General features: G+C 30.1%; 2 protein-coding genes and 1 pseudogene across 2 annotated transcripts; 1 reads left to right on the top strand and 2 right to left on the bottom strand.

Moving 5' to 3' along the window:
* Positions 1 to 1,637: 1,637 nt before the first annotated feature.
* On the bottom strand, positions 1,638 to 18,901 carry LOC110271639 (TMV resistance protein N-like). Its single transcript, XM_021122660.2, has 3 exons — positions 18,347 to 18,901; positions 10,099 to 10,680; positions 1,638 to 1,750 (listed from the first exon to the last, which is right to left on the bottom strand). Exons 1-3 carry the CDS (start codon positions 18,756 to 18,758, stop codon positions 1,638 to 1,640), a joined length of 1,107 nt encoding a protein of 368 aa, XP_020978319.2. The 5' UTR covers positions 18,759 to 18,901.
* Positions 4,435 to 5,695, bottom strand: LOC107638179 (F-box protein CPR1-like; annotated as a pseudogene).
* On the top strand, positions 16,025 to 18,331 carry LOC107635553 (putative aldo-keto reductase 2). Its single transcript, XM_016339050.3, has 5 exons — positions 16,025 to 16,300; positions 16,702 to 16,902; positions 17,197 to 17,369; positions 17,612 to 17,714; positions 17,858 to 18,331. The coding sequence occupies exons 1-5, from the start codon at positions 16,088 to 16,090 to the stop codon at positions 18,194 to 18,196; spliced, it is 1,029 nt and encodes a 342-aa protein (XP_016194536.1). The 5' UTR covers positions 16,025 to 16,087; the 3' UTR covers positions 18,197 to 18,331.
* Positions 18,902 to 19,080: the final 179 nt, after the last annotated feature.

Genomic DNA, 19,080 nt, shown 5'->3' with positions numbered 1-19,080 from the left:
AGGTACATCAAAATGAAATTTAACTCATAAGATTTATCCTAATGTCATACAAGTAATCAACACGTGACTGATAAAAACGTTAGTCAAAATGTTTTGGTAATTAACCAAAGAATTGATGTAGAGGAAGAGGTGCTTACCTGAACTAGGTGTTTACCAAAGGACAAATATATAACCTAATTTAGTAAATCGACTCTCCTCAAACAGAGAAGTTGTAAAGATACGTAGGCTTAAATACATAAACATAGCGACACTTCAAAACATAATGGAAATATTTGGTAACCAAAGAAAATCAGTCAAAAACAACCACAAATTGCCTTATTTAGCATTCATTAATTGTTACGAGTTACGACAATTAATAAATGCTAAATAAGACAAGTTCTAGCTGGTTTTTTTTTGTCTCCCTAGCGTTTCCTAAAACATAAAGGAACCTCACAACACCATCATGCAGGGCACTCGCCAAGGCATGTATGTAAGAGAAATCTCATTAAAAAAATTCTTATAGAAAAAAAATAGAAACAAGAGTATTCCAGAGATATAAAAGTGCATCATACCTAAAACTAAAAGGCTAAAAGCCTAAAACCAAACACTACCATTATATCCAAGTCCAAACCTCACAATAACCAAAATAGAACAGCTCTCCAGTTAACTCTCTCGCATGTCCCACCTAAAAATATCACCCTTCAATCCTTCAAACCTGTAACATCCTGGGCTTGTGAGTTGTGACTTGTGACAACACTAGTTTGGTGGTCAATCCACTATTAAGTACTTAATGTACACTTCTTGGCCTATGTGCTTCTTTGAAACCACAGATTTGTTCTTGACAAGCTTGCTGTCTAGTTTTTTGTTGTTCTTATTCTCATTCTTCCTTTGAAACCAAAAAATTGTTCTTGATCAGATTGCTATTTAACAGTTACTAGAATTTTATCTTATATTCTTACATCAACCTATTACTTAAACTAATAAGTAAAAGAAACGTTCAATCAAAAACAAATAGATCAAACTAGAGCAACAATAAATATTTCATCTATTTAATGCAAACTCAAAATAGAAGTGAATAAAGTAGATTAACATTAAACTGCTATAAAAGCAAATTGAATCTAACAGTCACTTTAATGGTGATTGTAGTAAAATGCGACACGTTTTACCATATTAAAAAGCAAATTATGTTTACTACATAAAAAAGAATGGTCAAATTCAATAGTAGATTAAAAAAGAAAAGAGGATATAGGACACGACAATAATCATAACTTGTATGAATTTACTTATTTTAGAACCAGCAATATAGGGATGCTTTTCTTGCCTTTGTTCAGCGAAAATCAATAGCAAAGTAACCCATTAACTCCAACACCGGATTTGATATTCCTGTATCTTGGTAATATTGGAAGGAAATTCGCGTGCTTTTAATGGCAATTCCTTAAACTCCACTAATTCGAGTTTTTTCTAGATTTTTTAGGTGATGCAAGCCTTGTATAGTTCATGCTCTGTCTACTTACTTTTATATCAAACCCAATTTTCTTAGCATGGGGAATCTTCCATTAACAACGCAGGACATCGTCAATCCTTCTTCAAGAGTGACAAGTTGGAGAGTTTGAAGATTCGGCAAACAGTCTTCTCCTGACGTGTCTGGTGGAACCGACTTACTTGTCATTACTTACATCGTTGAAGATATTCTCAAAGCCCACCATATCTTCCTCAACGACTTTATCTTGCTTCTGATTGGATCTAGCACCTTCCATTCCTTCAAATTCACCTTCATTAATGCAATATTTCTTAATCTTAAATCCACGTAACACTTGATTATTTAGGAAAGGAAAAGTCTAGGGGGACAACAACTTTGTTAAATTCCGGCCAGCATGTAACCAACAAAGAAAAGTGAGTCATTGGATGAAATTTCACATCCATCTCACACCATTAAAACCATCATTGATGGTTACTTGATGGCTATAAATCACAAAGTTGCTAGCCCCTAGCATTCTTCTTTAGGAAATTGTCATCTCTTGTTGTTATAAGAATTCTACTACCAGGACAAAACCAATCACCTCCTCCTGCCAATGAATCCAATTGTTCTGTACTATCAACATCGTCAAGAACTAGAAGGATTCTTTTATTGTGGAGACTTTGTTTTTTATAATTAAGAAGATCCTTTTAAGGTGCTTCGCAACTTATATTTTTTGTGCACACCCATCTCATACAAAAGTATGTTTTGTAGATTTTCTAGGCCATCAGCACTTCTTGATTTTTCAGAGACTTTATCAAGAAAACTCGCAGCTTCAAATTGATGCTGAAACTTGTTAAACAACTCCCAAACAAATGTGGTCTTGTTACCATCTCCATAAATGACCAGCATGCAAATGGTATTGTCAAATTCCATATTCCAAAGTGATTCCACCGCTTCAAGGTGAGAATCAAAACCAATTGGATGCTTAATATATAGTGGTTCAGGAGGAAGCTTTTGCGAGACCTCTTGAATAATATTCTTGATAATCTCACTTTCATAGCTGCAAGAACACACCACTCCATTGCAATGACCATTCTATTTTAAATGCAATAATAATAAATGGAAGAAAATTGTTGCAAATGTTTAAATCTTGTTATGAAGCTATGAATAGAAAAGTTATCAATAAAAGATTTTTCTGAATTTTTTTTAAAAAAAATCTAAATATATAGAATAAAATCTTAGCAGGAAAACAACTTGAATAAATTCTTTTGAAAGAAGAGCTTAACGTATAAGGATTTTTATTAATCGCATCTTATAAATAAGTTATTTTGTGTTTGGATTTTTAGTTATACAATTACTTATTTTAAAGTTGTAACATTTTGATAAATAATTCAATAACTTGTTATAACTAACTATAAAAATAATAGCAAGCTATATAAAAATAAAATTATAAGTGAAAAAAATAAAATTAAAACTACGATTTCATATCACACACAATAATGTTAAATACAAATTTAATAATAAAAATAGAGTGATAAAATGATAAAAAAATAACTGAAAGAAATATATGAAGTAAGTGATTCAGATGGAACATTATTTTAAAATGGTGTTGGAAGGTCAATATTTTTAGCAGATAAATCATTACGTGAAAATAGTGGTGGAGAGCCAATACTTCCAACAGATAGAACATTGCGTGAAAATGATGGTGGAATGTCAGTGTTTCTAACAGATGAAATCTTGCATACAAATGGTGATAGAGGGTCACGATTTCCAGCAGAAACAGAAAACATTTTCACAGAGTGAAAAATAAAAGTATATTTTTTCATTTTAAAGTCAATTTTTTTAAGAAAATAGAATGACTTATCGAAAAGGAGAAATAATATATTTCTACTTTTTTTAAAAGCTGTGAATTAACTTTTCAAAAAATTAAAAGCTTTTTTCAAATAATACCAAACACACATTCTGTAACTTTTGATAATTCAAAAAAAAAACTTCTGCTGTTATTTTGGAATTGCTAATCCAAATCTGACCCTTCCTTCTTTTAGTCTTTTGTTTTCAAAGTAATTTGAAATTCCAAGCTTAAAAAAATTTTTAACCTTTTTTATTTCATAAAAAATATCTTTAGAAAGTAAGATAGCGATTAATAATCCCCAAAGTATTTGATAAATCAAGTTTGAACATGGATAGTCAGAAGTCACATCTGAATGCAACAAGATGTATAATGTATCTTGCTCGGTTACATCAATTACAAAATAGTAATAAAAACTAGCAGAAATAATGAAATTTAGATTTTTTAAATTTTGAATTTTATTTTAAAGAATAAACTAGACAACATCCAGTACTGCATACAAAATTCATAAATCTCCTGTCATTTCTAGCATTATCATCAATAACCAAAAGGATCACTGCCAATCTATTTTTTGTAGCTGAGAAACATGATCTCAACACCTACTTTCTTATTATTGAAAATCCTGTCATTACGTTCCAATCAGATGTTTCAAATCATTGCAAAGAATTCAGTCAACTACATCTTCTATTCTTGTTTTCGAATGTGCATGTCCGTCCAACTCTCAATTCTCTCATAATTCCAAGAATAGACCAAACTCTACCAAAAGACCTCAACCAAGTGCACCACATCTGCCATATTAGTTCACATAAAAGAAATAAATGATGAATAGATTCTATTTCCTTCTTGCAAAATACACATATATTATCACCTGAATAATAACATCTAATCTACTAAACTTTTTTTTTTGTATTAACTCTACCAACTAGCACAAACCATCCAAAAAACTTAATTTGCAGAGGTACCACTCCTCTCCAAATTGAACTTGTGAAATTAGTTCATTACCATTTATTTTATAGGTAAATACAAAAAAAAACATAACAGAAAAAATATTTAATAGTAAGAGATTTCATTCTATTTTCTAAAATAAAAAACTAAAATTTAAAAAATTCAAATTCGGAATAATGTGGTGTGAAGCATAGCAGAAGAGCTAAATAACATTATTGTTCTTCTTATCCTTATGCTTACTATATATCACTAGGGAGTAGCAAGAGACTCTCTGTATAAACAGTGCAACTTGCAAAGAAGTATGCATCTTGTTGAAGATGAGGACATGTAAAATGTTGGAGCAGCTCTTCTCTGATATTATATTTGGCAAACTTTAATGGTCCAGATATCGGAGTAGGATCTAGTGCCATAATATCACTACCATTGGATAAGTATAGAGGATGAAACTTTAAACAAGGAATCTCATACAAAGTCCAAGATGAGTTCACTTTGTATTCTTTCATCACCCATATGCGTGTTTTAAATTCAACAGCATAGTCCTGATAATACAAGGCTAGGCACCCTCCTAGTATGACAATTGTGGCAGGACCATGCATTATGAGTTGCTCGGGCAAAGATATCTCTGAGAAACTTCTTTCCTTCAAATCAAATATAAGAAGACTTTCATTGTAATGTTCTTGAAGAGAGTAAGATAACCAATGAATAGAGCCATTCAAGAACAACCCAGGAGATTGCCGCTTCATATAACCCAATGATTCGGGGAGTGCAGCATCAAGATTAATCCATGAATTGGTTCTCAAGGACAAGCAATCTAAGTGTTGGCAGTCACCATCCTGCGAAGCTACAACAACTAAGTAGTCATCCCGTGACGCATCATAACCAAATCCATACAGACGCGCATCACGGGAAAAATTTAAGCGCCTGAGCTTACTACGATGAACCAGACAAGAGTAAGATATTCTTTTTCTGAATCCGGTGAGTGGATTCCATACTACAAAAAAATATGGCTGTCGGTTTAAGAGAACAAACCCTCTGCAAGATCCCATGACACAAAACTTAGAAGGTGGCTTCTTCTTGAAAGGGAAAGATACCTCTTTCACTTGGTAATTATCGCCATTAAATACTTCTTCTAGGTGAACAAGGAAAGCTTCCGTGGAGTCTCTTAGGTGAATAAGGAGGCATGGGTGGGTGGGTGCGAGAGAGAGGTGAAGATGCGATTCCGCAAAGTCTGGATCGGAAATTAGAGAGCACCAGAGTTTAGAAACGCACCTGAGGCGAGCGAGATGCCTAATCGGCACCCGCAGTAGGATTCTGTGAATTAGGTCAAGAGGGAGGATGTCGTGAATGCTCTTACTCTTGTCATTTTTCTTCTTCTCCATGGTGGATTCCTCTTTTGCTTTGTTCACTGTGTGCTTCAGCCTCTTTTTGTCCATGTTTGGATTGCTGAGCTATTCGCAATTCATATACCAATTCACTCAACCCTGGACTTCAAATTGCTTTGAAAACATAAAACTAGCTAATGGAAGGTAAGGGAAGGGAAGGGAAGGGTTTTTGGATTGACTATTCCAAAAAATGATCTTATTTATTTTATCTTTTTTTTAATTAAATAGAAAAAATTATTTCAGCGATGAACTTTTTAAGAAACCTTTTTAAATATTAAAAATATTTAGTTTTATTTAGATTGAGAAAAAAGAACCTTTTAAATTAAATTATATAAAACGACATGTGTAAAAAGAAAACTTGCATCATTTCAATTCTTTTAAAGCTTTTAACTTATATTCATAATTTTACCGGGATATGATATTTTTGTTGCAATTATACATGGCTAAAAAAAATCTTATTACAATTGTCAATGTGAACGAAACAAAGAAAGAGAAGTTTTAGAATTAGAATAAAAATAAAACTCATCATTGATCACAAATAATAAGAAAATAAAGTTTCAAAATTAAATTTGAAAAAAATAAAAATATATATGTAAAAAATGTGTTATATATTAGTGGAATTTAGTATTGGAAAGTGTTTTTTTTTTCTAAATTTAAATAATGATGAGACTAAAAAACTTTGAGAAATTGTGAAAATATAAATGTGGAGAGAAATTAAAATTTGGAAGTAAATGAAAATTTAGAGGAATAATTAAATCTTTAGATGAAAAATTAGAATTAAGGATATATACATTTTTTTTCAATCGATAATTTTCAGAACACAGCTTAACAAAATTTTTTTATAAAAAAAAGATAAATTTGCTATTATGTAGAAGTGAAGTTGACTATTGAAATTGTTTCTATTATATATTAATAAACTATTATGTAAAGGTGTCAATTATTAATCGCTTAAAGATTTAAAAAGAAAAAAAGTGTTTTAATTAATACAATTTTAAAAATGCATTCAACTTTGATAGTCCTAATCTATTTTATTATTCCATGTATTTCTTACAAAACTCTGCAAAGTTCAATTTAAATAAAGAAAACACAAAAAATAAATCATAATAATTTGCCATCCAATAATAAATTGAACAGATCTTACTATTCAAATAGAGGTATTTGTGAAGATTCTATTTTCTGATATAAGTAATACTTAGAAGAAGTCTATATATATTCTGATAAAAATATGTAAGTCATCTTATTTGATTGTGTTTTAGATATAGAAAGCAAAGATTTAAAATTGAGAGTCTATCATGAAATTGATGCTTGTTGACAATATGATGGCTATGCAGACAAAAGTTGGCCCCATTCATACTCATTCAACTTTTATACTTTAGCAAATTATATGATAAGTGTTTGATGCGTATTTATGAGCAAGTGTTATTTTTCATAACAAAAGGCATTGAACTTGTCTACCAACATTGTGATTAAATTTCCATTTGCAAGCTATGAATTTTTATACAACAAAGTATTTCATTTCAAAATCAAATACTATATGTTTTCTTAATTCTTTTCTGTCTTTTTTCATTTTCTCATAAAAAATAAAATAATAAATTATAGATTAATCTTCCATCTAGATATAATTAGACATTTTGTTCATTGTAGCTACAACTTCATTTACTTTAAAAGGTATTGAGTTTAAAAAAAATAACAAAAAGTTAATTAATGATCACTAAATATTATTTTTAAGTTAAAAATAACAAAAAGTTAATTAATGATCACTAACAAATTTTATGTAGAGTATAATTTGAATCACCTTATAATTTAAGAGTACTATAAATATTTGTAATATCCTAATGACTTAGGACATTAAAAAAACACTCTACATAGTCAATAATAATTTAGTGCGAAAGAACAAAGAAGTACTTCATTAAAGAAAATAAGAGTGGATAAAATGGTATTAATTGTGCTTAGTCACTATCCAATCATATCCTATTAGTTGATCTTATCCTAAAGTCTAGAAATAATCACCTAAGGTAAATATGGATAAAAAGATAATTAATGATCCTTATCACATCTTGTCATGACTTAGGGTGTGTTTGGATTTGCGTTGGAAAAAAGAGAAGCTCCTTTGAGTTTCTTGAAAGCTTCATTTTTATGTTTGGCAATATTTTTATGCTGTAAACGCAGAAGTGATTTCTGCCTTCAACCCAAGTTTACCAAAAGCTAAAAATTCTAGCTTTTCCGTTCACCTTTTCACGTTGGATTGAACTTTAGGTTCTATGTACCAATTATGTCCTTCATTATTCATATGTTTATTTTTTTTATAATACTTTTTTCTAATACTCTCTTATGTATATTATTATTTTTTTATAAAATTTCTGTTTTTTTATATGAGTTCTTTACTGTTATTGTTATTTCTTTTTGTATGGAATATTTTTTTAACTTTGTATTATAATTCTATTAATCCTATTAGAGTACTAAAAAATATTGAGAATACTAAAAAAAATATTAAAATTTATTTAAATATTTAAAATAAAATTATAAGATAACATAAAATAATTATTTAAATTCATGTCTTTTTTTGTAATTTTTTATCTAAAAGTAATTTTGAATGATGTAATTCAAACAATATTTAGTTTACTATAATCCATTTTGAATAAGAATTACCAAACATAAACCACGGAATACTAACTCACTTTTGATCAAAATCAATTCTACAAAATCAATTTTATACAAACCTCAGTTTGCAAACCGTAATCCAAAAACACACTTAGTTGTAGATCTTATCCTAATGGCTATGAATAATTTTTTGAAGTAAAATAGACAAGATAGTAATAAATTGTCCTAGTCATGATTAGTAATCGATCTTATCCTAATTGTTATATATAATTATCTAAGGTGAAAATTAATTAATGAATAAGCGTAGAGAGAGAACTCGGTTGAAAGAGAGAAAAAGGATAAGGATTGACAAGTTTAGGTGTTTTTTTACTAGGATTAGGAGCATGTTTACCACATGGTAAAAGTATGAGTGGTAGAGAATTATCTTAGAAAATAGTGTATAAACATGAGGCTTAAATTCTTTCTTGGAAAAGAAGAAAGAGAATTATAAAAATTCACTAACTAGCTTCTATCATTTTTTACAAACATCATAATTAATCCAATTTGACTTTTTGACTGGTATTAATTACATTTCCTCTTCTAAAATATTACTAGGATATATTACAGAGAGAGTAATAGATAAAATTATCTATGACATAAAAATCATCTAATTAATTATTATTTTTAAATTTTTTTTTGAAAGAGCGGTTCCTACACCTTGTATATATATTTTTTTTGTTATGATGATCTTGAGAGAATTTTTTTGTTAAGTTGAGTGAGCACCTAATGGTTGTAAATCTATTACGATGTCTTAATCAAATCTAATTTGGGTAGAAGCTGGGTTTATTTTAGATAGAATTAGATTGAATCCTAGAAAAATTGATGAATGTAATTTTAGTTAAAGATACTAAAATTTTATTATTGTTGTGATGGAGACATAATGTAAACTACATTGTACAAAGTAGTCGAACCAAGATATATCGCTGTGTTACTTCTCTCTCTATTCTGATTCTGATTTTCTTTTCTAAAAGATAAAATAAAATTGTCTCCCACTTTTTATAATAAAAAATACTTTACAGCATCTATCTCTTTTTAAAATTATGTTTTAGCTACTTCATCAACAAGAGACAAATTAAAAGTATCTCTAACTTTTCAATTCGAGATGACTCAACAGATAGTTAAATACTACAAATCCATTCAGTTTGAAGAAAATTAAGTTAAAAGACCTAAAGTCAACCCTCCTTTTCTAAACTACTGATATCCATAAAAAAATTCACTTAACAGATCAACAATAAAAATACGATATTTTAAAGTTTTTGTGTCAAATGTAATAGACGCCTCTTCTTAACTGCTATAAACTAAAAGATTTAGGAGTTTTTTAATTATTAAAGCTAAAAATTTTAAAATTTACAATACTATTAATATAACTATTTAAATCTACTTTCACATATTAAAGAACACTCAATTGATTTTTTTTTAAAAAATCAAATAAGGTTGGTGAAAATGAAGTAGCAAGGCAAAGAGAGTCACCACTATCTACCCCAGGTGAATTTACTTATAGAACACGAAGATTGCTAAGGTCTCCTAGAGTATTCAAGGAACTGTTGATCATATAGCATGATACTTATATAGCAAGTGGTAAACCTTGGCACTTGTTGACCATTAATCTACCAATTGGTTCTAAACCAGAAGGACACTCCCTTCCCTTAAACACCTTCCTGCAGAATAATATCCAACTTTCATCTTTATCTAGCAATGGAGGGTAGTAGGACTTTGATCTTGTATAGTTTGTCACACTATCATTACGACTAGTTATCAATATTGCACTCCCATTTTTGTTAACAATATTTAGGGTAGTAGGACTTTGATCTTGGATTTAGCACCTTCCATTCCTTCAAATTCACCTTCATTAATGCAATATTTCTTAATCTTAAATCCATGTAACACTTGATTATTTAGGAAATTGTCGTCTCTTGTTGTTATAACAATTCTACTACCAGGACAAAACCAATCGCCTCCTCCTGCCAATGAATCAAATTGTTCTGTACTATCAACATCATCAAGAACTAGAAGGATTCTTTTATTGCAGATAGTTTGTTTTATATAAGAATATCCTTTTAATGTGCTTCCCAGCTTAGATTTTTTGTGCACACCCATCTCATACAAAAGTATGTTCTGGAGGTTTTCTAGGCCATCAGCACTTCTTGATTTTTCAGAGACTTTATCAAGAAAACTCGCAGCTTCAAATTGATGCTGAAACTTGTTAAACAACTCCCAAACAAATGTGGTCTTGTTACCATCTCCATAAATGACCAGCATGCAAATGGTATTGTCAAATTCCATATTCCAAAGTGATTCTACTGCTTCAAAGTGAGAATCAAAACCAATTGGATGCTTAATGTATAGTGGTTCAGGAGGAAGCTTTTGCGAGACCTCTTGAACAATATTCTTGATAATCTCACTTTCATAGTTGCAAGAACACACCACTCCATTGCACTGATATTCTATTTTAAATGCACTAATAATAAACGGAAGAAAATTGTTTCAAATGTTTAAAATCTTGTTATGAAACTAGAACAAAAAAATTATCAATAAAATATATATTCTTAATATATAAAAGTAGATGGATAAATTTATTTACATTACTTTTAAGACATCTTTCTCCTTCTACTAATGTCATGTCAGCAACATTGCTTATTTGGTAAAATTTTAAAATCAATCATTTAATTTTTGCGAATTCAACTATTATTTTTAAATCAATAAAAAATAAAATATACAAAAAAAATATACAAGTAATAGAAATATATACAAATTATGCCTCAAAATTACCAATGACAATAATTAGAAATTAATAATGTCTAACTAAATTTGTAACCTATAAGAATCTATATCCCTATACTTATTATATTTTACCATTATAAATTTATAAACAATACAATAAATTTATAATTCCAATAATCAATTTATTAATTTCTATAAACAACTCATTAAATGTAATAAACACCCATATTACAAATGTCATAATAATCTATTAATCATAATAAATTTTAGGGTTAACCACCAAAAAGTCTCCAAATTATTCAAACACCGACAAAAATGCATCCAAATTTTACTATCGACAAAAATGCCTTCAAATAATTTAAAAACACAACAAAAATACCCAACAGTAAATATATATTTTCAAAAAATGCCTTAGAAATTGAATTTTGATGCAATTTTTTGCAAGAATGATTATAAAATTGAGATATTATTATCCTTAAAATTTGATGATTTTTCGTTAAGTATATATTTTTCTTATAATTTTTTTGTTAACAACCAATAATACTTTTAAAAATTATAAAAAAACATATATACTTAACAAAAAATCACCAAATTTTAAGAACAATAATATCTCATTTGTTTAATCATTTTTGCAAAAAATCGCATCAAAATTTAATCTCTAATGTATTTTTTGAGAAATACATATTTAATGTTAGATAATCTTGCAAAAAAATTAACATTAAATATGTATTTCTCCAAAAATATATCAGAGATTGAATTTTGATGCGATTTTTGTCAAGCATGATTAGAAAAATGAGATATTATTATCCTTAAAATTTGGTGATTTTTTGTTAAGTATATAATTTTTTTGTAATTTTTTTATTAACAACCAATAATACTTTTAAAAAATCACAAAAAAATACATATTCAGCAAAAAATTACGAAATTTTAAGAATAATAATATCTCATTTTTTTAATCATGCTTACAAAAAATTGTATCAAAATTCAATCTCTAAGGTAATTTTTGAAAATACATACTTACTGTTGGGTATTTTTGTTGCATTTTTAAATTATTTAAAGGTATTTTTGTCGATAGTAAAATTCGGGTGCATTTTTGTCAACGTTTGAATAATTTGAGGGCATTTTTGGTAGTTAATCCTAAATTTTATGTTATAAATATTCAAATTCCATACTATTTGAACTACTTATATAAGTCTCTTATCACTATTTCTTCAAATAACATCAAATTTAGCATAAGAAATTTATTTTCGCACTACACAACATCTCAAACTTACTCAATGGAGCATCATTCTTTAATATTACCAAACAAATAGACAATTGGTTTATCAAAATTCGCATGATTCGTCTATGAAAAATATTAACACCCACAAATGAAGAAGAGTTTCTTTACTTAGAAATGAATATATTAGATGAAAATGTACAAAACAAACATATTTATTATATTTTTAAATTGTATTTTTAAATTGAACATTTCTCAATACTATTTTGAACTAGAGTGAGACCCGCGCAATGCGTGGAGAGGTAGATCATTTATACTATATAGTATATTTTAATAAATATTATATTAAAAATATTTTAGAGAACATATTATAAATAGATTTTAAATTTATTTATTTTTAAAAAAGACATAGGTTATTTATATTAGAGTTATACAAAACTGCATTTTCTTTTTTTTTTTCGATTTGCATTAATGGCTACACTTTGTCTTTTCTTGCGATTTTTTTTTTTGTAAATAATGAAAAAAATAAATGAATGAGAATGAAAAATATATAAAAATGTTATATTAAATTTAAGAAATTTTTGACAATTAGTATAAGAGATTAAGAAATGAAGAGTAGTAAGAGTCTTAATATGTAGAGAAAAGGACAAATAGGTCCCTGACCTTTTGTCCTGCAGACATTTTTGTCCCTGACCATTGAAAAATACTTTTAAGTCCCTGACCTTCACAAAACTTGGACAGATCAGTCCCTCCGTCCAAATGCCTCCGTCAGGGACTAATCTGTCCAAATGCTTCCGTCAGGGACTGATCTGTCCAAGTTTTGTGAAGGTCAGGGATTTAAAAGTATTTTTCAATGGTCAGGGACGAAAATGTCCGCGGAACAAAAGGTCAGGGACCTATTTGTCCTTTTCTCTAATATGTATAAGTTGTAGAATTTGAATATTTGTAACTGAAATTTTTTTATAATAATAATTATTATTATTATGACACTTTTAATGTATATTTATTGTATTTAATTAGTACTTGATGTTTCAATTGAATAATAATAGATAAGAATTTTTTGTTTTAATTTTTTAAAATATTTTACTAAATAGTGATTTGTTGATTTTCATCTAGCAATTTTGGGTATTAATTCTTTCGGTCTGTCATTACCACTACAAATCCTTCTACAACAAAGAGAATAAGACATGGTCAAAGAATGATAATCCATTCTAAGTAAATTGTGGAAGCAATACTGCACATGTAGAATAACAATTTGAAAAAGAAGAACACGTAAATATAAATTGTAGAAGAAGTACTCCACATGTAAAATAACAATTTATAATTTGATGATGAAATATTGCAATCGATAATATATAAGGAGCAATAATTTTAAATGCACATTAATTTTGGTTGCGAGTGTTGGACAGAACCGTTTACAAAAGAGGAATACATAAACTTGTGCTACTTGCAATGAGTTCACAATTAAAATGTTATTATTTATAACAAATAAATAGGGCTAATGAAAATGATATTGAACAATGAGAAGAGTAAACGACAAAGTTGAAAATCTTTAGGAAGATACCTGAGACAAATTTTTTACGTTGGCGGCGTCGAATGGTGACGTTGGTCTGAGACCTAGAATTGAGCTCTGGCAGGAAAACCGCAAGAGGAGGAATGGAGTTTGCCCTACATAGCGGCTCTGTCGGAGATGGACATCGCGATGTACAATTTGTTTTGAGGAAAAAACAATGGCTCATGGGACCGGAAGAGGATAGAGGAAATAGGAGGGACCGGAAGAGGACGGAGGAAATAGAATCTTAGTACGGAGAGGTGCTAAGAGGGTGAGGGTTTGAGAAATGTAATAAACTCTTTGGTTTTGAGAGCTTTTTGTTGGGGTAAATGTTAATTTGTGTTTTTGTTGTTTTAGAAATAAGGATTGATTTGGAGAAAGTTAATTTGTTGGTTTTTATTGTGTTTTTTAGTTTTTTTTGAGTTTTTTTTATGTGAAAATAAAAGTTGATTTGGCAAGATTTGAGTGGTGGATTCTAAAATTTTGCCAAGTAAGCGTTGGTGCTAACATGGCGTTAGTAGAAGAAGAGAAATAACTTAGAAGCAATGTGGGTAAACTTATGTACCTACTTTTATATATTAAGAATAGATAGATAAATTTGCAACACTTGAGACATTGTCTGATAAGGTGGATCAAAAAAAATATTAACAAGTAATTTCATTTTATACTATTTCAATTATTCTTATTAAAAATAGCTTATTTTAAAAAAAATTCTACACATTTTTGTTCTTTTTATTGTAAATTTCATTGGAAAACTCCATGCACATCAAGAGATTAAGGAGAAAGAAAATTATACAAATTCAATACACATCTTTAGAAGAACATACATGCAAAGATGAAATAAACAACACAATAGAAAGTGCATACTGCATACAACTCAACAATTTATAAAAAATGCCTTCACAAGAATCTATGACAGAAAGAAGAAAGCAACAACTCTAACAATAACCAATAAAGAAAAAGGAGGACGAGCGTCATATAAGAAGACTAAGTTCATCAACTAAAACAAATATAAAAATAAAACCACTAAATAAAAATGTCACTTTGTAAAATTCTAACATCCAAATCTTTTATACATAAATTATTTTAAACAAAACACCTTTTAAATTTTACTTTAATTTTACATATATTTAATTTAATATTTATTATATACTATTATTAATTTACCCGACGTATCACGCGGGTCTCATTCTAATTTAACCCGTTTAAGTTGGTCGAGTGGTTAACTCGTCCGCTTAAACAAGTGTTGGGGTTTAAATTTGGTATTGTATATCCCTTAAATAGAACTCAAATCTACAACAAATTTGTTCTTAACCTGTCATGCCGATGAATACCGTGGACAAAAAAAAAAATTAAAGTTCCAATTTACGATTGTTTAGTGCTTGAATAAATGAATAAACTTGCAGGACCAGGAAATAACAATAAACCAGACATTACTTGAATTCCTCTGTATTATGGTGATCTAGTTTAGTATAAGTGTATAACCCTACTACAAGACCTCAACATAATAATAATAAGCTACCAAAAAGGCAAAAACCTTGTCTAATTTTTTAAGGAGAAGCCAAATAGAACTTGGTTTTCAAAACTGAATTTCTGCGGGGGCAAATCCCAATGGAAATATCAACCAATATAAATATTAAATACTAAAAAACATAAGAAAAGTAAAAAGTCAAGAATAATCATAACATCTAAAGCTGAAAGTGTTGTAACAATATCAAATACGACAACATTTTAAGTATGTACATACGTCAAGTGAATAAATTTCAAGCACAGTTGACGCAATAACATACGTCAAGAGTAAAAACTTTCATACAAGCGGTGCAACAATGTTCTATTAAATTTTTCAATAAAACTTTAGATATTATTTGTACTCAAAGAATTTAAGGATTTTATAATTAATAACTTAATAATAAAAAATATATAAAACCATTTTTTTAAACAAATATATGAGTAAAATAACTGAAATTTGCAATTATATCAATAATACACGTGTTCATTTATTTATAGACAAGATTAAAATATCTAAGTAATGATTGAGAGTGGATCCTCTCCAGCGAAGAAAAAATTGGATAGTGTCAATTGTGATCTCTTACCCTTTATTATTCTCTCTCTTATATTTAATTTTAGTCCTACTTATAAAATTAATAGTGAGAGATCACATTATATTTCCTCAAGTGTTGAAAAAACTGGAGAGGATCCATTTCCGTAATGATTAATAATGATAATTAATTAGCCATAATTTCAGCCTATTTAAGCAACACAGCTTAGGATTCAAAATACTTCATTCACTATTGGACACTGATCATAATTGCAAGCACACACCATCATCACAAACATAGCAATGGCTAAAGTTGGAAGAATGAAGCTGGGGTCACAAGGCTTGGAAGTGTCTCAACAAGGACTTGGATGCATGGGAATGTCTGCTTTCTATGGACCTCCAAAGCCTGAACCTGACATGATTGCTCTTATTCATCATGCTGTTCAAAGTGGGGTCACTTTCCTTGACACTTCTGATGTTTATGGCCCTCACACCAATGAAATTCTACTTGGAAAGGTTCCTACTTGAACCTTGATTCAGATACCCTTTTTTGTTTTCTTTTGATGCTTCTTTCTCTTAGCTTTTTCATATAACAAACTCGTTGGTTTGCATGTAGAAGTAGCTAATTAGATAATAGATATCTCACACACATAGATTAAGGCATAGATGATAGAATCCAATAAGATGATTTAGGGATAAGATATATATAGGAAGTCTTGTAGCAATGGTTGAGTTGTAACCATAGGATATTCATAGGCTACAAGTGTCTGTTTCTGTTTCTACTTTCTATACTATGTTGTTGAAATTGATCTTATATGTTGAGATATCATGTCTTTTTATGTTAAATGTTTGCTTTGGCTTTTTTATTTGATCATGACTAAGTGATGGTTTATCTGCATCATGAAATTTTGAGGCAGGCTTTGAAGGGAGGGGTAAGAGAGAAGGTTGAATTGGCAACCAAGTTCGGAGCCACCCATAGTGAGGGGAAATTTGTGGTTCGTGGAGATCCGGCATATGTGAGAACTGCTTGTGAAGGAAGCTTGAAGAGACTTGATATTGATTGCATTGATCTCTATTACCAACACCGAATCGATACAAGTGTTCCGGTTGAAGTCACGGTTTGATCCTTTCTCTTGCTCTAGATTGAGAAATGTTTGTGTGAATTAGTTTTTGTATACATACTTTGAACTCATCACCTCATTACCAGAGCATGGAGTGTGCTAGAATTTGAATTTGACCAATTCAATGAACATCATCTTTATCTTATTTTCTTAACTATATGAAAGCCCAATTGGCTTTTAGAATCCTATAAATCTATAATGCTTCTATTTCCAAGTTTCAACATTAGATCATGAAAATATACTAATTGTTTATGGTGGCCTAACCCCGTTTCCTTTTTAATTTTAATTAAGATTGGTGAGCTTAAGAAGCTTGTTGAGGAGGGAAAAATAAAGTACATTGGTCTATCTGAGGCCTCAGCTTCAACAATCAGAAGAGCACATGCTGTTCATCCCATAACAGCCGTGCAGTTGGAGTGGTCGCTGTGGTCAAGAGATGTCGAGGAAGACATAATTCCAACTTGCAGGTGCGTTTTAAGGGAATGACTTGGTGTTTGATAGACTAAGATGATCCAGTAATATAGAATCAATAGAAGTTATTTGTGCAAAATTATGCTAAGATCATTGCACCAATTTTTTCCTCAGTGCATTATAGCTCTGTCCACGAAATACGAAACATGTCATGTTACCTTATTTTCTGTTTAGTACTTCTGATTAGACAACATGATACAATGTCTATACTCATGGCTTCTAAATTTGTTGCTGGCAGGGAACTTGGTATTGGAATTGTTGCATATAGTCCTCTTGGGAGAGGATTCCTTTCATCAGGAACAAAATTGATTGAGAATTTGTCTGAGGGTGACTACCGGAAGGTTTGTCTGACGGCTTAATTATTTCAGAAATTCATGGCAATCACTAATGCATTTTCATATTCAACCTTCCTTGTATATATATTATTTCAATGTTCATCAATGATACAATAATATATTCTTATGTCTTGTGCCTTGTGTTGCAGAATATGCCTAGATTCCAACCTGAGAACTTGGAGGCAAACAAGGCTATATTCGAGAGGGTCAATGAAATGGCTGCAAAGAAGGGATGCACCCCGTCGCAGCTGGCATTGGCATGGGTTCACCACCAAGGAAATGATGTATGCCCCATTCCTGGAACCACTAAAGTTGAGAACTTTAATCAAAACATTGGTGCTTTGTCTGTGAAACTTACACCACAAGAAATGGCAGAGCTCGAGTCCTTCGCTGCTGCGGATGCTGTCAAAGGTGATAGATATGGTAATGATATCGGTACATGGAAGATCTCTGATACCCCACCACTTTCTTCTTGGAAGGTTGTTTAATCAAGTCATGACTTGTACTATTAGGCACCCTTGTATTTTGGTATCTGTTGTTTAATTTTGAGTGTTGGTACCTAATAATGTATTCTGTATGAGGGATACACCTAGTTTATCTAAAACATCGTTAAGTAATGGTAACTCACCTATTCATGCCACAATGTTTTCCACTTAGACTGCATACTTCATACAAAGCTAACCTCCATTCTTTTACTTTGTTTAAATCATTGATGTATCTGTTTTCATGGCTTATCATGTCTTTTTCATATTGATTCCTTTGATGCCGCACATCTGATGGATGCACTTGATAAAAAGTTGGCAAAACTGGTCGTGTTGTTCCTTTGTCAGAGCATTTCATGATCTGCACAAGTTCATCTAAGCACCATGAGGAGGAAGCATAGTTCTGACACAGCACAGCAATGGACATCCTGGATCTTTCAATGGCTTCAAGAAGACTATCTCTAATTCTATCACCAACTCTGAGGTTCTCATCATCTCTGAAGTTGGTTATTCCTCTCTCACACGAGAGAAATGCTAGGGGCCAGCAATTTTGGTGTTTTATAACCATCAATTGGCCATCATTAGTATTTTTAATGGTGTAAAATTACATCTAATGGTGGGAAATCACTCACTTTTGTTTTGATGGTTAAGTGCTGGCCAGAAAATACAAAAGTTGCTGGCCCCTAGACTTTTTCCTCACGGCAAAGCATGATAGAGACGATCACATAAATGATAGATAATAAAATTCTAAAGGATAGATAATAAAACACGATGCTTGATAGTTAAAATTCTAAAGTCACATAAATGGAGCTTTGAGCTCAAAATCATTCACAAGTCGTTAGTCCTATTAAATAATTTAGTCATTCTCCAATCTCCGTTACCTTGCTTAT

Source organism: Arachis ipaensis, chromosome B4, assembly GCF_059453495.1.
Source record: "Arachis ipaensis isolate K30076 ecotype BB chromosome B4, ASM5945349v1, whole genome shotgun sequence".
NCBI classification, from domain to species: domain Eukaryota; kingdom Viridiplantae; phylum Streptophyta; class Magnoliopsida; order Fabales; family Fabaceae; genus Arachis; species Arachis ipaensis.
Note: the sequence above shows the minus strand (reverse complement) of the source record. Positions and strands in the feature narration are given on the sequence as shown.

Bases quoted from the DNA above. Each gene is read 5' to 3' on its own strand.
- LOC107635553 (XM_016339050.3), top strand. From the start codon at position 16,088: ATGGCTAAAGTTGGAAGAATGAAGCTGGGGTCACAAGGCTTGGAAGTG. The intron at 17,370-17,611 runs GTGCGTTTTAAG...TGTTGCTGGCAG, and splicing joins GACATAATTCCAACTTGCAG to GGAACTTGGTATTGGAATTG. The intron at 17,715-17,857 runs GTTTGTCTGACG...CTTGTGTTGCAG, and splicing joins CTGAGGGTGACTACCGGAAG to AATATGCCTAGATTCCAACC.
- LOC110271639 (XM_021122660.2), bottom strand. From the start codon at position 18,758: ATGGTTATAAAACACCAAAATTGCTGGCCCCTAGCATTTCTCTCGTGT. The intron at 10,681-18,346 runs GCATGAATAGGT...AGTGCAATGGAG, and splicing joins TCTAAGTGGAAAACATTGTG to TGGTGTGTTCTTGCAACTAT. The intron at 1,751-10,098 runs GTGAATTTGAAG...GCATTAATGAAG, and splicing joins GAAATATTGCATTAATGAAG to GTGAATTTGAAGGAATGGAA.